Source organism: Mercenaria mercenaria, unplaced genomic scaffold (genome assembly GCF_021730395.1).
Source record: "Mercenaria mercenaria strain notata unplaced genomic scaffold, MADL_Memer_1 contig_3653, whole genome shotgun sequence".
Classification (NCBI taxonomy): domain Eukaryota; kingdom Metazoa; phylum Mollusca; class Bivalvia; order Venerida; family Veneridae; genus Mercenaria; species Mercenaria mercenaria.
In genome coordinates, this window is record NW_026461813.1 from 8,090 (window position 1) to 27,066 (window position 18,977).

Here is an 18,977-nt window from a genome sequence, read left to right on the forward strand (position 1 = left end):
TTGAACTATCTTAGTAGAAGACCACTAGATGATGTCACATACAAAATATCAAAGCCCTAGGCCCTGTGGTTTTGGACAAGAGGTTTTTCAAAGTTTTTCCCTTTATAAGTCTATATAAACCATGTGACCCCCAGGGCGGGGCCATATTTGACCCCAGCGAAATAATTTGAATCATCTTGGTAGAGGACCACTAGATGATGCTTCATACCAAATATCAAAGCCCTAGGCTTTGTGGTTTTGGATAAGAAGATTTTGAAAGTTTTTCACTATATAAATCTATGTAAATTATAACAAGAGATCACAGAGTGATCTTGGCGCCCACCATTGCGCCATTTTTGAATGTTCCAATTTCAAATCTAGATCAAGGTCGAAATCAAGGTCAAAGTTCATTTCGGTACATGTGGTCCAAATTTGATCTGTAGCTTGAGAAATGTGAAAGTAGGTCACTAGGTCAATTTCAAGGTCAAAGTTTATTTCTGTACACAAAACTATGCATGTGCTTTAAATGTGAAAGTAGGTACTAGGTAAAAATCAAGGTCAAATTTCAATCCAGAACACAGAACTATGCATGTGGTCGAAATTTGAAGTAACTTGAGAAATATGAAAGTCGGTCACTATGTCAATTTCAAGGCAAATTTCATTTCGGTACACCAAACTATGCATGTGGTCCGAATTTGAAGACTGTAGCTTAAGAATTGTGAAAGTAGGTCACTAGGTCAAAATCAAGGTCAAATTTCATTTCGGAACACAAAACTAGGCATGTGGACCAAATTTGAAGCCTGTACCTTGAAAAATGTGAAAGTAGGTCACTAGGTCAATGTCAAGGTCAAAGTTCATTTCTGTACACAAATCTATGCATGTGGTCCAAATTTGAAGGCTGTAGCTTAAGAATTGTGAAAGTAGGTCATTAGGTCAAAATCAAGGTCAAATTACACTTCAGAACACACATTTTTTGCATGTGGTCCAAATTTAAAGTCTGTACCTTAAAAAATGTGAAAGTAGGTCACTAGGTCTATGTCAAGGTCAAAGTTTGTTTCGGTACACAATCCTATGCATGTGGTCTAAATTTGAAGCCTGTAGCTACAGAAATGTGAAAGTAGGTCACTAGGTCAATGTCAAGGTCAAAGTTCATTTCTGTACACAAACCTATGCATGTGGTCCAGATTTGAAGGCTGTAGCTACAGAGATGTGAAAGTACACTAGGTCAATCTCAAGGTCAAATTTCATTTTGGTACACAAAACTATGCATGTGGTCCAAATCTGAAGGCTGTAGCTTGAGAAATGTGAAAGTAGGTCATTAGGTCAAATTTCATTTCGGAACATAAAACTATGCATGTGGTCCGAACTAAATGTGAAAGTAGGTCACTAGGTCAATGTCAAGGTCAAAGTTTATTTCAGTACACAAATTGGTGTCCATGTGGTCCAAATTTGAAGACTGTAGCTACAGAAATGTGAAAGTAGGTCACTAAGTCAAGATCAAGGTCAACTCATGTCAAGGTTCATCTAGCCACTCAAAACTATACATAAGGTCCAAATATAATTTTTGTAGGTTATGACAAGAAGATTTTTAAAGTTTTTCCCTATATAAGTCTATATAATTAAACCATGTGACCCCCGGGGCGGGGCCATATTTCACCCCAGGGAAATAATTTGAATCATCTTGGTAGAGGACCACTAGATGATGCTTCATACCAAATATCAATGCCCTAGGCTTTGTGGTTTTGGATAAGAAGATTTTGAAAGACGGACCACGGACGCACAGTGATTTGATCATCAGATGGTGGGCTAAAAATAAACAAAGGGCCATAACTCATTCAAAAATTGTTGAACCAGTCTGATTTTCAGGGGGACACAACTAGGCTACCAATACATCATTCTGACAAAAATTGGTCAAAATCCCCCTAGTAGTTTCTGAGGAGATGCGATAACGAGAAATTGTTAACGGACGGATGGACAGACGGACGGACCACGGACGCAGAGTGATTTGAATAGCCCACCATCTGATGATGGTGGGTTAAAAATATGAAAGAATGATGTCAGGAAAAATGACCTATACTTACTAATGTCTGTACGCAGTCTATATACTAGCACTGCCATGAATATCAAACAAAGAAATAGGATCACACATACAGCTACAATGGTCCAAGTCTTGTGAGCGTCAGGGCTATGGCTAGCTGCTGCAGTTGTTGCCTTTGTTGTACTCTCTGTTACTGATTAAAAGTAATAAACATGACATTGGTACCAATGAAACTTGTATTTTAACCTTTAGCCTGCTGGCGGCAAGTGATTCAGCCTTTGCGACCAGTGCAGACCAAGATCAGCCTGCACATCCGTGCAGTCTGATCATGGTCTGCACTGTTCGCTATTCAGTCAGTACATTTTCAGTAAACACCCCTAGTAATTATAAATGGTATTGCCCAAACTGAATGATGGACCAGTCCATTATAGAAATTTAGCAGGCTAAGGGTTAATTCCACATCTGCAAAGTTAATACCAATGTTTGTTAATGCAGAGACTGCATATCAACCTAATGTATCGCAATCATTATGATGCTGAATTTACATAAATATACCAATGTTTTAACTTGTGCCTGGGTTTGCATTCTAAAATTAGCTTCCTATCAATACCAAACATCTTACTTAAACATAATTTCATGTTTAAATTAGTGGGGAAACTGATAGAAAACCCATGTATTGTACTTTATCATATAAAATACAAGTAATGTGGTGAACAGTTGTGTCAAGTTTTTTTCAAAATCCTTCAAAGGGTTCAAGAGTTGCAGAGCAGATGCAAAATTGCTAATGGACAGACAGACAGACACCGGTGTCATAACAAAATATGCTCCATTTGGGCGTAACAATTCAAGACAGTCATGTTGACTCTATATTGCTCACCATAATTTCAAGGTACACATAAAACAAGAGGGCCATGAAGGCCCTGTATTGCTCACTTGACCTATTGACCTAAAGATCATAAAGATTAAAATTCTGACCAAGTTTCATTAAGATATGGTCATAAATGTGGCTTCTAAAGTGTTAACTAGCTTTTCCTTTGACTTGACCCGGTGACCTATTTTTTGACCCACATGACCCAGATTCGAACTTGACCTTAAGATCATCAAGATTAACATTCTGACTAAGTTTCATGAAGATACAGTCATAAATGTGGCCTCTAGAGTGTTAACAAGTTTTTCCTTTGATTTGACCTAGTGACCTAATTTTTCACCCCAACTGACCCAGATTTGAATCTGACCTAAAGATCATCAAGATTAACATTCTGACTAAGTTTTTTTATTAAGATATGGTCATAAATCTGGCCTCTGGAGTGTTAACAACCTTTTTCTTTCATTTGATCTGGTGACCCAGTTTTTGACCCCACATGACCCAGACTTAAATTTGACCTAAAGATCATCAGGATTAACATTCTGACTAAGTTTCATGAAGATAAAAACATAAATGTGGCCTCTAGAGTGTTGACAAGCTTTTCCTTTGATTTGACCTAGTGACCTAGTTTTTCACCCCATCTGACCCAGATCTGAATCTGACCTATAGATCATCAAGATTAACATTCTGACCAAGTTTCATTAAGATATGGTCATAAATGTGGCCTCTGGAGTGTTAACTAGCTTTTCCTTTGATTTGACCTGATGACATAGTTTTTGACCCTACAGGACCCAGATTCAAATCGGACCTTAAGATCATCAAGATTAACATTCTGACTAAGTTTCATTAAGATATGGTCATAAATCTGGCCTCTGGAGTGTTAACAACCTTTTTCTTTCATTTGACCTGGTGACCCAGTTTTTGACCCCACATGACCCAGACTTAAATTTGACCTAAAGATCATCAGGATTAACATTCTGACTAAGTTTCATGAAGATAACAAGAGATCACAGAGTGATCTTGGCGCCCACCAATGTGCCATTTTTGAGTGTTCCAAATTTCAAGACTTACTGACTAGCTCAAGGTCAAATTTCATTTCCGTACACAACACTGTGCATGTGGTCCAAATTCGAAAGCTGTAGCTTGAGAAATGTGAAAGTAGGTCACTAGATCAAATTGAAGGACGAAATATGAAAGTAGGTCACTAGGTCAAAATCAAGGTCAAATTACACTTCAGAACACACATTTTTTGCATGTTTCGGTACACAATCCTATGCATGTGGTCTAAATTTGAAGCCTGTAGCTACAGAAATGTGAAAGTAGGTCACTAGGTCAATCTTAAGGTCAAAGTTCATTTCGGTACACAAAACTATGCAAGTGGTCCAAATTTGAAGGCTGTAGCTCGAGAAATGTGAAAGTAGGTCACTAGGTCAAAATCAAGGTCAAATTTTATTTCGGAACACAGAACTATGCATGTGTTCCAAATTAGAAGCCTGTGCCTTCAAAAATGTGAAAGTAGGCCACTAGGTCAATGTAAAGGTCAAAGTTTGTTTCGCTACACAAAACTATGCATGTGGTCCAAATTTGAAGGCTGTAGCTTGAGAAATGTGAAAGTAGGTCATTAGGTCAAAATGAAGGTCAAATTCCATTTCGGAACACAAAACTATGCATGTGGTCCAAATTTGAAGCCTGTACCTTCAAAAATGTGAAAGTAGGTCACTAGGTCAATGTCAAGGTCAAAGTTTTTTTCAGTGCACAAAACTATGCATGTGGTCCAAATTTGAAGGCTGTAGGTACAGAAATGTGAAAGTAGGTCACTAGGTCAAAATCAAGGTCAACTCATGTCAAGGTTCATCTTGCCACTCAAAACCATGCATGTGGTCCAAATTTGAATGTTGTAGGTTATTGACAGGAAGATTTTAAAATCTTTTCCCTATATAAGTCTATATGAACCATGTGACCCCCCAAGGGCGGGGGCCATATTTGACCCTAGGGGGATAATTTGAACAAACTTGGTAGAGAACCACTAGATGATGCTACATTACAAATGCCAAAGCCCTAGGCTTTGTGGTTTGGACAAGAAGATTTTCAAAGTTTTTCCCTATATAAGTCTATGTAAACCATGTGACCACCGGGGTGGGGCCATATTTGACCCTAGGGGGATAATTTGAACAATCTTAGTAGAAGACCACTAGATGATGTCATATACAAAATATCAAAGCCCTAGGCCATGTGGTTTTGAACAAGAGGTTTTTCAAAGTTTTCCCTATATAAGTCTATATAAACCATGTGACCCCCGGGGCGGGGCCATATTAGACCCCAAGGAAATAATATGAATCATCTTGGTAGAGGACCACTAGATGATGCTTCATACCAAATATCAAAGCCTTAGGCTCTGTGGTTTTGGACAAGAAGTTTTTCCCTATATAAATCTATGTAAATTATAGAAATAAACAAAGGGCCATAACTCAATAAAAAATTGTTGAACAAGTCTGATTTTCAGGGGGACACAACTAGGGTACCAATACATCATTCTGACAAAGTTTGGTCAAAATCGCCCCGGTAGTTTCTGAGGAGATGCGATAACGAGAAATTGTTAACGGACGGAAGGACGGACGGACGGACGGAAGGACGACGGACCACGGACGCAGAGTGATTTGAATAGCCCACCATCTGATGATGGTGGGCTAAAAACATAAATGTGGCCTCTAGAGTGTTGACAAGCTTTTCCTTTGATTTGACCTAGTGACCTAGTTTTTCACCCCATCTGACCCAGATTTGAATCTGACCTATAGATCATCACGATTAACATTCTGACCAAGTTTCATTAAGATATGGTCATAAATGTGGCCTCTGGAGTGTTAACTAGCTTTTCCTTTGATTTGACCTGATGACCTAGTTTTTGACCCTACAGGACCCAGATTCAAACTGGATCTTGAGATCACCACGATTAACATTCTGACCAAGTTTCATGAAGATACAGTAAAAAATGTGGCCTCTGGAGTGTTAACTAGCTTTTCCTTTGATTTGACCTGGTGACCTAGTTTTTGATCCTACTTGACCCAGATTCAAACTGATTCTTGAGATCACCACGATTAACATTCTGACCAAGTTTCATGAAGATACAGTCAAAAATGTAGCCTTACAGTGTTAACAAGCTTTTTCTTTGATTTGACCTGGTGACCTAGTTTTTGACCCCAGATGACCCAATATCAAACTCGTCCAAGATTTTATATAGGGTAACATTCTGACCATGTTTCATTAAGATTGGGCCAAAATTGTAACCTCTAAAGTGTTAACAAGCTTTTCATTTGATTTGACCTGGTGACTTAGTTTTTGACCCCAGATGACCCAATATCAAACTCGTCCATGATTTTATTGAGAGTAACATTCTGACCAATTTTCATTAAGATTGGGCCAAAATTGTGACCTCTAGAGTGTTAACAGTCAAATTGTTGACGACGACGGACAGACGGACGACGGATAACGGACACAGGTCGATCGCATGAGCTCACCTTTGAGCACTTCGTGCTCAGGTGAGCTAAAAATCTATAAGAAGGTCTTTTGGAAGCACAAAAGCACAAAACCGAGAAAAATAATAGTGGACCTTGTTTGACTAAGTCTGTTCTTGATAGGAAACGGAAAGTGCAACACCTTTCACATCCCAAAGCGCGGCACAAGAAACCGAAAGTAAATTGGGGTGGTGTTAATGTGTGCGTGTGTGAGAGGTGTGTGTAGTGGGGGGAGAGGGGGGGGAGGGGGGGAGTAATGTAGCCTGTTGTACTTAATCTTGCGATCTTGACCTGTGACTTACTGACCTGGTTCATTATGTGCTCTGCACATTGTCTCATTGCAACCTACTTGTATGCAAAGTTTAAGGTCAATACCTTGAATTATTATTAAGTTTTGCTCTGGACACAGAATATGAGGGTCAAATTTGACCTTCAAGTTCCATTTGTGACCTTAACCTTTGACCTACCAATCTGGCACATCATCTAATCGCCATCTACAAATATATCAAGTTTAAAGTCAAAACCTCAAATGGTTATTGAGTTATGCTCCAGACACAAAGTTTAATAGGTGGACAGACAGACTGACAGCGGAGGGCATTCCTATATATATAGTCCCGCCCCCCTGTTCCAGAATCAACAGGGTCATCTACTCTGCATGTCCAATCATCCTATGAAGTTTCAACATTCTGGGTCAAGTGGTTCTCAAGTTATTGATCAGTGTTTTCTGGTTTAACGTCTTTTTCAACAATTTTTCAGTCATATAAACGACGGTGTCTACTTGTAGCAGTGAGCACAATGCCCAACTTTATAGTGCTGCCTCACTGGAATATCACGCTGTAGACACGTGGCATGATACCCCACCCAGTCACATTATACTGACACCGGGCTGACCAGTCCTAGCACTATCCGCTTAATGCTGAGCGCCAAGCGAGGAAGCTACTAGTACCATTTTTTACGTCTTTGGTATGACGCGGCCGGGGATTGAACCCATGACCTCCTGCACTCAAAGCGGACGCTCTACCACTAGGCTACCGAGGTGGTCAGAAATGGTTTTCCTAGTTCAGGTTCCTGTGACCTTGACCTTTGATGGAGTGACCCCAAAAACCATAGAGGTCGTGTACTCCATAAGCCCTGCCTATGAAGTTTGAAGGTTCTAGGTTAAATGGTTCTCCAGTTATTGATCGGAAATAAAGTGTAACAAACGGACAGACGGATGGGCAGGGCAAAAACTAGACCTATCAGGCTATCACTGAAGGTGATGAATGTACCCCCCACACGCACTGACACAGTACATTGCAATTTGACGCACACAAGACTGCATAATTATGTGGACTGTAAGTATAAAGACTCTATGTATATAGCATAGTAACAAAAAAAACAAAGTCCCATAACTCTGCAGAATATTTATCTAAAAGAACGTAACATGCACCATGCACAAGTAGAGTTAGTACTGATCACTTGTGTGAAGTTTCATTAAATTGTGTGCAAGGGTTTGGGAGATTAGGCGCGCACAAGACTTCATATGCAGACTGTATGTATATAGTATATTAACAAACAAGAGGGTCATGATGACCCTGGATCCCTCACCAATGTAATCTATATGAGCTACATGTTTCAAATGTCAAACTGATGATGTTTAGAATTTTTTTGGAAGATTTTCCAATGTACATTAAAGTAACCCCTGGGGCAAGGCCAATTCTACCACGGGGGTCATGATTTGAACAAAGTTTGTAGAAGTCTACTAAGCATATAGATCAATGTTACATATCAAATATCTAAGATCTAGGCCTTCTGGTTTATTTTAGCAAATATATGAAGATTTCCCTATGTGGGTGGTTTTCAAAATAATGAAGCAAAAGTGTGACATAGGGGTTAAAAATTCAAACTCATTTTTTATGGTGGTCACCTATTTTTTATGATAGCAAATACTTCAGAGTTGAAGGAAATAACTTTAGGAAAGTGTTGAGAAATGCCAATCAGAAAATATTTCAGCCTTTAATTCAAAAGTTCAGTGAATTTCCAGTAAGATGGGTGAAAAATGTTGCATGGTTTTATGACAAGGAAATATGTATAACAGTATTTTTTTCAACATAAATGATATGTAATGGGTGTATGTGTATGGTCTGAATCTTATTTAATCATATGTTTGTGGACATTGGTTTTTAAAATCACCCTTTCTGCACAAATCTGACATGAAAATAAAACTTTACCTAGAAAAGTTGTTGCTGAATGCAATATAACTAACATATAATTATAAAACCTATTTTTTTTCTCACATTTTGCATGTTTATAAACCACATGCAAAATTTCAAGCATGTCCAGTAATTCTAATTTCTAGAATTGTCAACTCAAAATTGAGTTATTTTACAGATGCACAGGGGACACTTACTGAAGATTGTGTAATATTCATCCATTATTAGTTTTCTATTTATAAAAAGACTAATGGTAATCAACTTTAGACAAATGCTATTGAAAAATTAGTTTATTCCACAAAATAACTACAAAATCGAACATTTTCACTACAGAAACACGAAAAAATTTAACAGAATGTAATGCTTTAAATGAAAAATAAGTGACTTTAAACATAACTAACACGTTGAAATCATTTAGTTTACATGAACTGCTTATTCAGAGTAGAAAAATGACAAAATGCCATGCATGATAAAATGGAATAGTAAAATTCATACATACTTTTTAATTTTACTAAAAAGGGTGCACAGGGGACAAATTGTGTCAAAATTTTATTCATAGAATATGTTAATGGTAAGTAAATTCTTTTAACTACACAATATTTACTAGTGAACATTTACATATGTAGGTAAACTTAAGAGCTTAAGATGCAATAAAATTGATGTTTTCACTTTTAAACTTGAAAATTGGCAACTTAAGAAAAAAATGCAAACAATGAATTTTAAATTGTCCAGGGTTTCTTATATAATGCTAAATTATCAAGTAATGCCTAAATTTTGCATTCACACTGCTAAGAATATAGAACTTCCACCACAAATTACTGGAATGCTATGATAATTGATATATGTAAAAAAAAAGGGTGCACAGGGGACATCACTTTTGGCTTTGTGAATATTTAGCAGCCTGTAATATGTGAAGTTGAATGCTGCTTTTGTATCTATTGTAACTCCCTTTCAAGGAAAATAAAGTAAAAATCCCATTTTACTTAAAGAATAAAAGAAATCTGACACTTAACAACTGAAAAGGTGCACAGGGGACATTTTTAGGTGTATAGAAATTCATCAAGTTTCTGAGAAAGTTGATTTATTAAAGAAATAAATCATACTGTGTCTTCACAGCTGAAAGGATAAAGATCTTAGAAAAACATTAAGACTTTAGAAAAGTAATAAGGTTATGAAATTGTAGTGTTCAACATTTTAATTTAGTATTTTTTCCACTATTTTTTGTGAAGGGGGTTCCATCACAAGATGTGAAATCTTGGTAACAATAAGATGTATGTAATGAAAAAGAAGTATTTTATTTAAATGTGCAGAGTTTAAGTTACATAAAAAAGTCAAAGCTGTAACAATAAAGCATGATTTTAAAAAGTAAACCACAGTTGAAAACTATACTTCATGTAAAATGTCACACTTTTTTGGGTGCACAGGGGACAAAATTGGCTATATAATTTGATATAACTTTAAAACTGCTTGAGCCATCAAGATAAAATTGCACACACTTATTGATTACATTGATTTGGATATAATTTGCTCCAAAACAAATTCTAAAACTGAACTGAATTAAAGTAAGGTGAGGGAGAAGAAAAAGCTTCATTATTTTGAAAACCACCCATGTACAATCAAGTAACCCCTGGGCCTGGGTCAATTTGACCCTGGGGGTGGGGGGGGGGGGGGGGGGTCAAGATTTGAACAAATTTTGTAGAGGTCCTCTAGGCAATGCTATATTTGACATATCTAAGCTCTAGGCCTTCTGGTTTATTTTTAGAAAATTTTGAAGATTTCGCTATGTACAATCAAGTCACCCTATGGGGCAGAGTCAATTTGACCCCGGGGATCATGATTTGAACAAATTTTGTAGAAGTCTACTAGGTAATGCTACATGTCAAATATCTAAGACCAAGGCCTTCTGGTTTATTTTTAGAAAATGTTTGAAGAATTTTCCTATGTAAAATCAAGTGACCCGTGGGGCGGGTTCAATTCTGGCCCCTGGAGTCATGATTTGAACAAATTTTGTAGAGGTCCACTAGGCAATGCTACACGTCAAATATCTAAGTTCTAGGCCTTCTGGTTTATTTTTAGAAATTTTTAAAGATTTTTCTATGTACAATCAAGTAACCCCATGGGGCAGGGTCAATTTGACCCCAGGGGTCATGATTTGAACAATTTTTGTAGAGGTCCACTAGGCAATGCTACATGTGAATATCTAAGCTCTAGGCCTTCTGGTTTATTTTTAGAAAATTTTTGAAGATTTTCCTATGTAAAATCAAGTAATCCCCTGAGGCGGGGCCAATTTTACCCCGGGAGTCATGATTTGAATAAAGTTTGTAGAAGTCTACTAGGCAATGTTACAAACCAAATATCTAAGCTCTAGGCCTTCTGGTTCATTTTTAGAAAATTTTAAAGATTTTTCTATGTACAATCAAGTAACCCCATGGGGCTGGGTCAATTTGACCCTGGGGGTCAAGATTTGAACAAATTTTGTAGAAGTCTACTAGGCAATGCTCCATGTCAAATATCTAAGCTCTAGGCCTTCTGGTTTATTTTTAGAAAATTTTTGAAGATTTTCCTATGTAAAATCAAGTAATCCCCTGGGGCGGGGCCAATTTAACCCCGGGAGTCATGATTTGAATAAAGTTTGTAGAAGTCTACTAGGCAATGTAACAAACCAAATATCTAAGCTCTAGGCCTTCTGGTTTATTTTTAGAAAATTTTAAAGATTTTTCTAAGTACAATCAAGTAACTCCATGGGACGGGGGGGGGGGGGGGTCGTCATGATTTGAAAAATTTTTGTAGAGGTCCACAAGGCAATGCTACATATGATATATCTAAGCTCTAGGCCTTCTGGTTTATTTTTAGAAATTTTTTGAAGATTTTCCTATGTAAAATAAAGTAATCCCTGGGGCGGGCCAATTTTACCCCGGCAATCATGATTTGAACAAACTTTGCAGAAGTTCACTAGGCAATGCTACATGTCAAATATCTAAGCTCTATGCCTTCTGGTTTATTTTTAGAAAATTTTGAAGATTTTTCTATGTACAATCAAGTAATCCCATGGGGCGGTGTCAATTTGACCCCGGGGGTAATGATTTGAACAAATTTTGTAGAAGTCTACTAGGCAATGCTACATGTCAAATATCTAAGATCTAGGCCTTCTGGTTTATTTTTAGAAAATGTTTGAAGATTTTCTATGTAAAATCAAGTGACCCCTGGAGCGGGGTCAATTTTGACCCCGGGGGATATGATTTGAACAGATTTTGTAGAGGCCCACTAGGCAATGCTACATGTCAAATATCTAAGCTATATGCCTTCTGGTTTATTTTTAGAAAATTTTGAAGATTTTTCTTTGTACAATCAAGTAACCCTATGAGGCGGGGTCAATTTTACCCCGGGGGTTACTATTGGAACAAATTTTGTAGAGCTCCATTAGGCAATGCTACATGTGAATATCTAAGCTCTAGGCCTTCTGGTTTATTTTTAGAAAAAATTTGAAGATTTACCTATGTAAAATCAAGTGACCCCTGGGGCGGAGTCAATTTTGACCCAGGGGGTCATGATTTGAACAAATTTAGTAGAGGTCCACTAGGCAATGCTACATGTCAAATATCTAAGCTCTAGGACTTCTGGCTTTTGAGAAGAAGATGTTTTAAGATTTTCCTATGTAAAATCAAGTGACCCCTGGGGCAGGGTCAATTTTGACCCCGGGGTCACGATTTGAATAAATTTGGTAGAGGTCCACTAGATAATGTTTCACACCAAATATCTAAGCTCTAGGGCTTCTTGTTTTTGAGAAGAAGATTTTTAAAGTTTTTCCTTTCGGTTGCCATGGCAACCAGAGTTCTGCATGGAATTCAATTCTTTGAATAATTTTTGTAGAGCTTCACCCAAGGAACATTCCTGTGAAGTTTGGATGAAATTAAACCTAGCGGTTTATGAGGAGATGTCGTTTAAAGTAAAAGTTTACGGACGCCTGACGCTGGACAGTGAGTGATCAGAATAGCTCACCCTGAGCCTTTGGCTCTGGTGAGCTAAAAACAAAGTCCCATAACTGTGCAGAATTTTTTTCTGAAAGAACCTAACATGCACCATGCACAACTTGGGTTACTACTGATCACTTGTGTGAAGTTTCATTAAATTGTGTGCATGGGTTCAAGAGATTATGCGCGCACAAGATTGCATATGCAGACTGTATGTATATAGTATAGTAACAAAAATCAAAGTCCTGTAACTCTGCAAATTTTTTTTCTGAAAGAACCTAACATGCACCATGCACAATACTGTTGTTACTGATCACTTGTGTGAAGTTTCATTAAATTGTGTCAAGGGGATGAGGAGAGTTGGTGCGCACAAGATTGCATATGCAGACTGTATGTAGTATAGTATAGTAACAAAAATCAAAGTCCCATAACTCTGCAATTTTTTTTTCTGAAAGAACCTAACATGCACCATGCACAACTACAGTTGTTACTGAACACTTGTGTGAAGTTTCAATAAATTGTGTCAAGGGGATGAGGAGAGTTGGTGCGCACAAGATTGTGTCTACAGACAGACAGATGGACGGACAACCTGAAACCAGTATACACCCCACCCTTACAAGTTTGTTGTTGGTGGGTACAACAATATATCAACCCCCATAAACTAGAATGTATCTGTAGGACACAGGGTGTGCCCCCCACTGTTACATTTGTCATAAATAAGGGGAAATAATTCAAATGTTTGCAGTCTTAATGGGGTATAGCCTAAACAAACATTTTATGAAAAGGATTCATTATTCTAGGCCATATACCTTTTAAGCTATGAGCACCACAAACAACAAGAGGACCATGATGGTCCTGAATCGCTCACCTATCCCCACATGACCCAGTGTTGAACTGAGTATGACGTCGTTATTTCTATTATTTGACATAGTGACCTAGTTTCTGAGCACATGTGACCTAGATATCATCAAGATAAAAAATTTAGACCAATTTTCATGAAGATCCATTGAAAAATATGACATCTAGAGGTCACAAGGTTTTTCTATTATTTGACCTAATGACCTAGTTTTTGAAGGCACGTGACCCACTTTTGAACTTTACCTAGATATCATCAAGGTGAACATTCTCACCAATTTTCGTGAAGATCTCATGAAAAATATGGCCTCTAGAGAGGTCACAAGGTTTTTCTATTTTTAGACCTACTGACCTAGTTTTTGACCGCACATGACCCAGTTTCGAATTTGACCTAGATATCATCAAGCTGAACACTCTCACCAATTTTCATGAAGATCCATTGAGAAATATGGCCTCTAGAGAGGTCACAAGGTTTTTCTATTTTTAGATCTACTGACCTAGTTATTGACCAAACGTGACCCAGTTTTGAACTTGGCCTAGATATCATCATGGTGAACATTCTGACTAATTTTCATAAAGATCCCATGAAAAATATGGCCTCTAGAGAGGTCACAAAGTTTTTTGATTTTCAGACCTACTGACCTAGTTTTTGATCGCACGTGACCCAGTTTCAAACTTGGCCTAGATATCATCAAGTTGAACATTCTGACCAATTTTCATGAAGATCCATTGAGAAATATGGCCTCTAGAGAGGTCACAAGGTTTTTCTATTTTTAGACCTACTGACCTAATTTTTGACCCCACGTGACCCAGTTTCGAACTTGTCCTAGATATCATCAAGATGAACATTCTGACCAACTTTCATAAAGATCCCACAAAAAATGTGACCTCTAGAGTGGTCACAAGCAAAAGTTTACGGACGACGGACGCTGCGTGATCACAAAAGCTCACCTTGTCACTATGTGACAGGTGAGCTAAAAATCCACTATTTTGGCTATTTCAAGGGCCATAACTCCATAATAAGCACTAAGATTCTCTAAGCACTAAGAAGAACAAGAGGACCATGATGGTCCTGAATCGCTCACTCTTCCCACATGACCCAGTTTTGAGTATGACGTCGTTTTTCTATTATTTGACATAGTGACCTAGTTTTTGAGCTCATGTGACCCAGTTTTGGACTTGACCTAGATATTATCAAGATAAAAATTCTGACCAATTTTCATGAAGATCTATTGAAAAAATATGGTCTCTAGAGAGGTCACAAGGTTTTTCTATTATTTGACCTATTGACCTAGTTTTCGAAGGTACGTGACCCTGTTTTGAACTTTACCTAGATATCATCAAGGTGAACATTCTCCCTAATTTTCATTAAGATCTTATGAAAAATATGGCCTCTAGAGAGGTCACAAGGTTTTTTCATTATTTGACCTACTGACCTAGTTTTTTAAGGCACGTGACCCAGTTTCATACTTGACCTAGATATCATCAAGGTGAACATTCTGACCAATTTTTATGGAGATCCATTCATAAGTATGGCCTCTAGAGAGGTCACAAGGTTTCTATTTTTAGACCTACTGACCTAGATTTTGACCGCACATGACCCTGTTTCAAGTTTGACCTAGATATCATCAAGATGAACATTCAGACCAACTTTCATACAGATCCCATGAAAAATATGGCCTCTAGAGAGGTCACAAGGTTTTTCTATTATTTGACTTACTGACCTAGTTTTTTATGGCATGTGACCCACTTTGGAACTTGACCTAGATATCATCAAGATGAACATTCAGACCAATTTTCATACAGATCCCATGAAAAATATGGCCTCTAGAGAGGTCACAAGGTTTTTCTATTATTTGACCTAATGACCTAGTTTTTGATGGCACGTGACCCACTTTCAAACTTGACCTAGATATCATCAAGGTGAACATTCTCACCAATTTTCATGAAGATCCATTGAAAAATATGGCCTCTAGAGAGGTCACAAGGTTTTTCTATTTTTAGACCTACTGACCTAATTTTTGACCCCACGTGACCCAGTTTCGAACTTGTCCTAGATATCATCAAGATGAACATTCTGACCAACTTTCATAAAGATCCCACAAAAAATGTGACCTCTAGAGTGGTCACAAGCAAAAGTTTACGGACGACGGACGCTGCGTGATCACAAAAGCTCACCTTGTCACTATGTGACAGGTGAGCTAAAAATCCACTATTTTGGCTATTTCAAGGGCCATAACTCCATAATAAGCACTAAGATTCTCTAAGCACTAAGAAGAACAAGAGGACCATGATGGTCCTGAATCGCTCACCTCTTCCCACATGACCCAGTTTTGAGTATGACGTCGTTTTTTCTATTATTTGACATAGTGACCTAGTTTTTGAGCTCATGTGACCCAGTTTTGGACTTGACCTAGATATTATCAAGATAAAAATTCTGACCAATTTTCATGAAGATCTATTGAAAAAATATGGTCTCTAGAGAGGTCACAAGGTTTTTCTATTATTTGACCTATTGACCTAGTTTTCGAAGGTACGTGACCCTGTTTTGAACTTTACCTAGATATCATCAAGGTGAACATTCTCCCTAATTTTCATTAAGATCTTATGAAAAATATGGCCTTTAGAGAGGTCACAAGGTTTTTTCATTATTTGACCTACTGACCTAGTTTTTTAAGGCACGTGACCCAGTTTCATACTTGACCTAGATATCATCAAGGTGAACATTCTGACCAATTTTTATGGAGATCCATTCATAAGTATGGCCTCTAGAGAGGTCACAAGGTTTCTATTTTTAGACCTACTGACCTAGATTTTGACCGCACATGACCCTGTTTCAAGTTTGACCTAGATATCATCAAGATGAACATTCAGACCAACTTTCATACAGATCCCATGAAAAATATGGCCTCTAGAGAGGTCACAAGGTTTTTCTATTATTTGACTTACTGACCTAGTTTTTCATGGCATGTGACCCACTTTGGAACTTGACCTAGATATCATCAAGATGAACATTCAGACCAATTTTCATACAGATCCCATGAAAAATATGGCCTCTAGAGAGGTCACAAGGTTTTTCTATTATTTGACCTACTGACCTAGTTTTTGATGGCACGTGACCCACTTTCAAACTTGACCTAGATATCATCAAGGTGAACATTCTCACCAATTTTCATGAAGATCCATTGAAAAATATGGCCTCTAGAGAGGTCACAAGGTTTTTCTATTTTTAGACCTACTGACCTAGTTTTTGACCGCACGTGACCCAGTTTTGAACTTGACCTAGATATCATCAAGATGAACATTCAGACCAACTTTCATACAGATCCCATGAAAAATATGGCCTTTAGAGAGGTCACAAGGTTTTTCTATTATTTGACCTACTGACCTAGTTTTTGAAGGAAAGTGACCCACTTTCGAACTTGACCTAGATATCATCAAGGTGAACATTCTGACCAATTTCCATGAAGATATTGTGAAATATATGGTCTCTAGAGAGGTCACAAGGTTTTTCTATTTTTAGATCTACTGACCTAGTTTTTGATGGCACGTGACCCAGTTTCGAACTTGACCTAGATATTATCAAGGTGAACATTCTGACCAATTTTCATGAAGATCTTGTGAAATATATGGCCTCTAGAGAGGTCACAAGGTTTTTCTATTTTTAGACCTACTGACCTAGTTTTTGAAGGCACGTGACCCAGTTTTGAACTTGACCTAGATATCATCAAGATGAACATTCTGACCAACTTTCATAAAGATCCCATGAAAAATGTGACCTCTAGAGTGGTCACAAGCAAAAGTTTACGGACGCACGCACGCACGCACGCACGGACGACGGACACCGCGCGATCACAAAAGCTCACCTTGTCACTTTGTGACAGGTGAGCTAAAAATAGGAGGTGCGCAAGTTCATATCATGATAATGACTCATGTAAGGTTTAATCAATTTATACGTAATACTTTTTGAGTTAGGCGCGTCACAAGAAGAAAATGTGCATTTTTGACTATTTCTGGGCCATAACTCAATAAATAGGGGGCAGACCCAGATGAAAAATAGGAGGTGCGCAAGTTCATGTCACAATAAAGACTCATGCAAGGTTTCATCAATTTATATCAAATACATTTTGAGCTAGGCGCGTCACAAACTTCAGACGGACTGATGGACGTCCAGCCGAAATGAAAGTGGGGGCCATTTCTTTTGTTTGAGTAGGGGCCCTGGCCCTTTATTCTATTGTTAATGGATTGAAGCTATTGTTCTGTTTTGTTCTCTTTACTGTTAGATGGCCCTCTCATTTTGGCCGCCCGCACAGACGGACAGACACGCACGGACAAGACTCATGTGGGGGCACAAAAAACAATATGTCTCCCCCCATAAAAATTCTTGACTCCAAGGAAAATCCCATTCCCCTAGCCACAACCCCAACCCACCAAAGTTCAAATCTGTTTTTACTTACATGAAGACAGATAACTGCCACACTTCTCTTCACAGTCTTCTTCTGTCTTTTGCATCCTTCTATTTAAACATATATCTGAGCATGGAGCACAGCTATCCGTTACATTATCAAAATACATGTCTGTGGAACATTTAGCTGCTGCTGATACTGCTCCTGCTGCCAGCATCATAGGTAAGCTGTAATAAAAGATGAAATTATGTTTGTATACCAAAAATGTCACAATATATGCTTGTCACATAAAATTTCATTTGATAAAAATTGTTTATTCTGCCAAACTGGCCATTCTGTTTGGAAGATAGAGGATATTACACGAGTGTCTTTTCATATTGAATTTAATAAACGAGTTGAATAAAATAATAAAATGCGAGGCTCTGCCGAGCATTTTATCAATTTTATTCAACTAGTTTAATAAATGCAATGTGGAAAGGCACAAATGTAATATTCTTTTTATCACATGTTAGCCTTTCCTGTCAAAACATCAAACATTCTTCTTTCTTTTACTATATAAAGAAGTCAATTTGAACAACGTCTCTTATACTATAAACGACGTCGACGTCAAAGCTTTATTACACTAGTGTATTATCATTTTTATTTAATGGCTTTATTACACTCCCGCGACGTCAAACATGTGATAAAGGATCTTATATGATGCTACAGACAAGGTTCATGAAAAGAAGTCTTTTCAAGCTATCTCTACTTTAAGCTCTAGTGGCCCCAAAAAGAGGACAAATACCACCATTTGAAAAAATTGGGAAAGGACCTTATAATGATGTTTCAGACAAAGTTTGATGAAGATCCATCAAGTGGTTTATGAGAAGAAGTACTTTAAATGTATTTCTATTTTAAGCTCTAGTGGCTGCTAAAAGGGGTCAAGTGCCCCTAACTGAACAAATATTGTAAAGGCCCTTATAATGATGCTCGAGACAGGGTTTGATGAAAAGTGACCAATCAAGCAGTTCATGAGAAGAAGTTATATAAAGGTATTTCTATTTTTAACTCTAGCAGCCCCTAAAAGGGGTCAAGTGTCACCCATTGAACAGATCTGTTAAAGGACCTTATAATGATGCTACAAATCAAGTTTGATACAGATCCAGCAAGCAGTTATGAG

General features: G+C 37.7%; 1 protein-coding gene across 1 annotated transcript in view; it reads right to left on the reverse strand.

The window, feature by feature from the left end:
- Nucleotides 1-2,060: 2,060 nt before the first annotated feature.
- LOC128553265 (uncharacterized) overlaps nt 2,061-18,977 on the reverse strand; it is a gene marked incomplete at its 3' end in the record, with an annotated part of 43,818 nt that continues 26,901 nt past the window's right edge. Inside the window, exons 2-3 of the mRNA XM_053534394.1 lie at nt 17,870-18,045; nt 2,061-2,210 (exon numbers count right to left, since the gene is read on the reverse strand). Of these exons, the coding sequence (XP_053390369.1) occupies nt 2,061-2,210; nt 17,870-18,045 (326 nt within the window). The remainder of the gene's footprint in view (nt 2,211-17,869; nt 18,046-18,977) is intronic.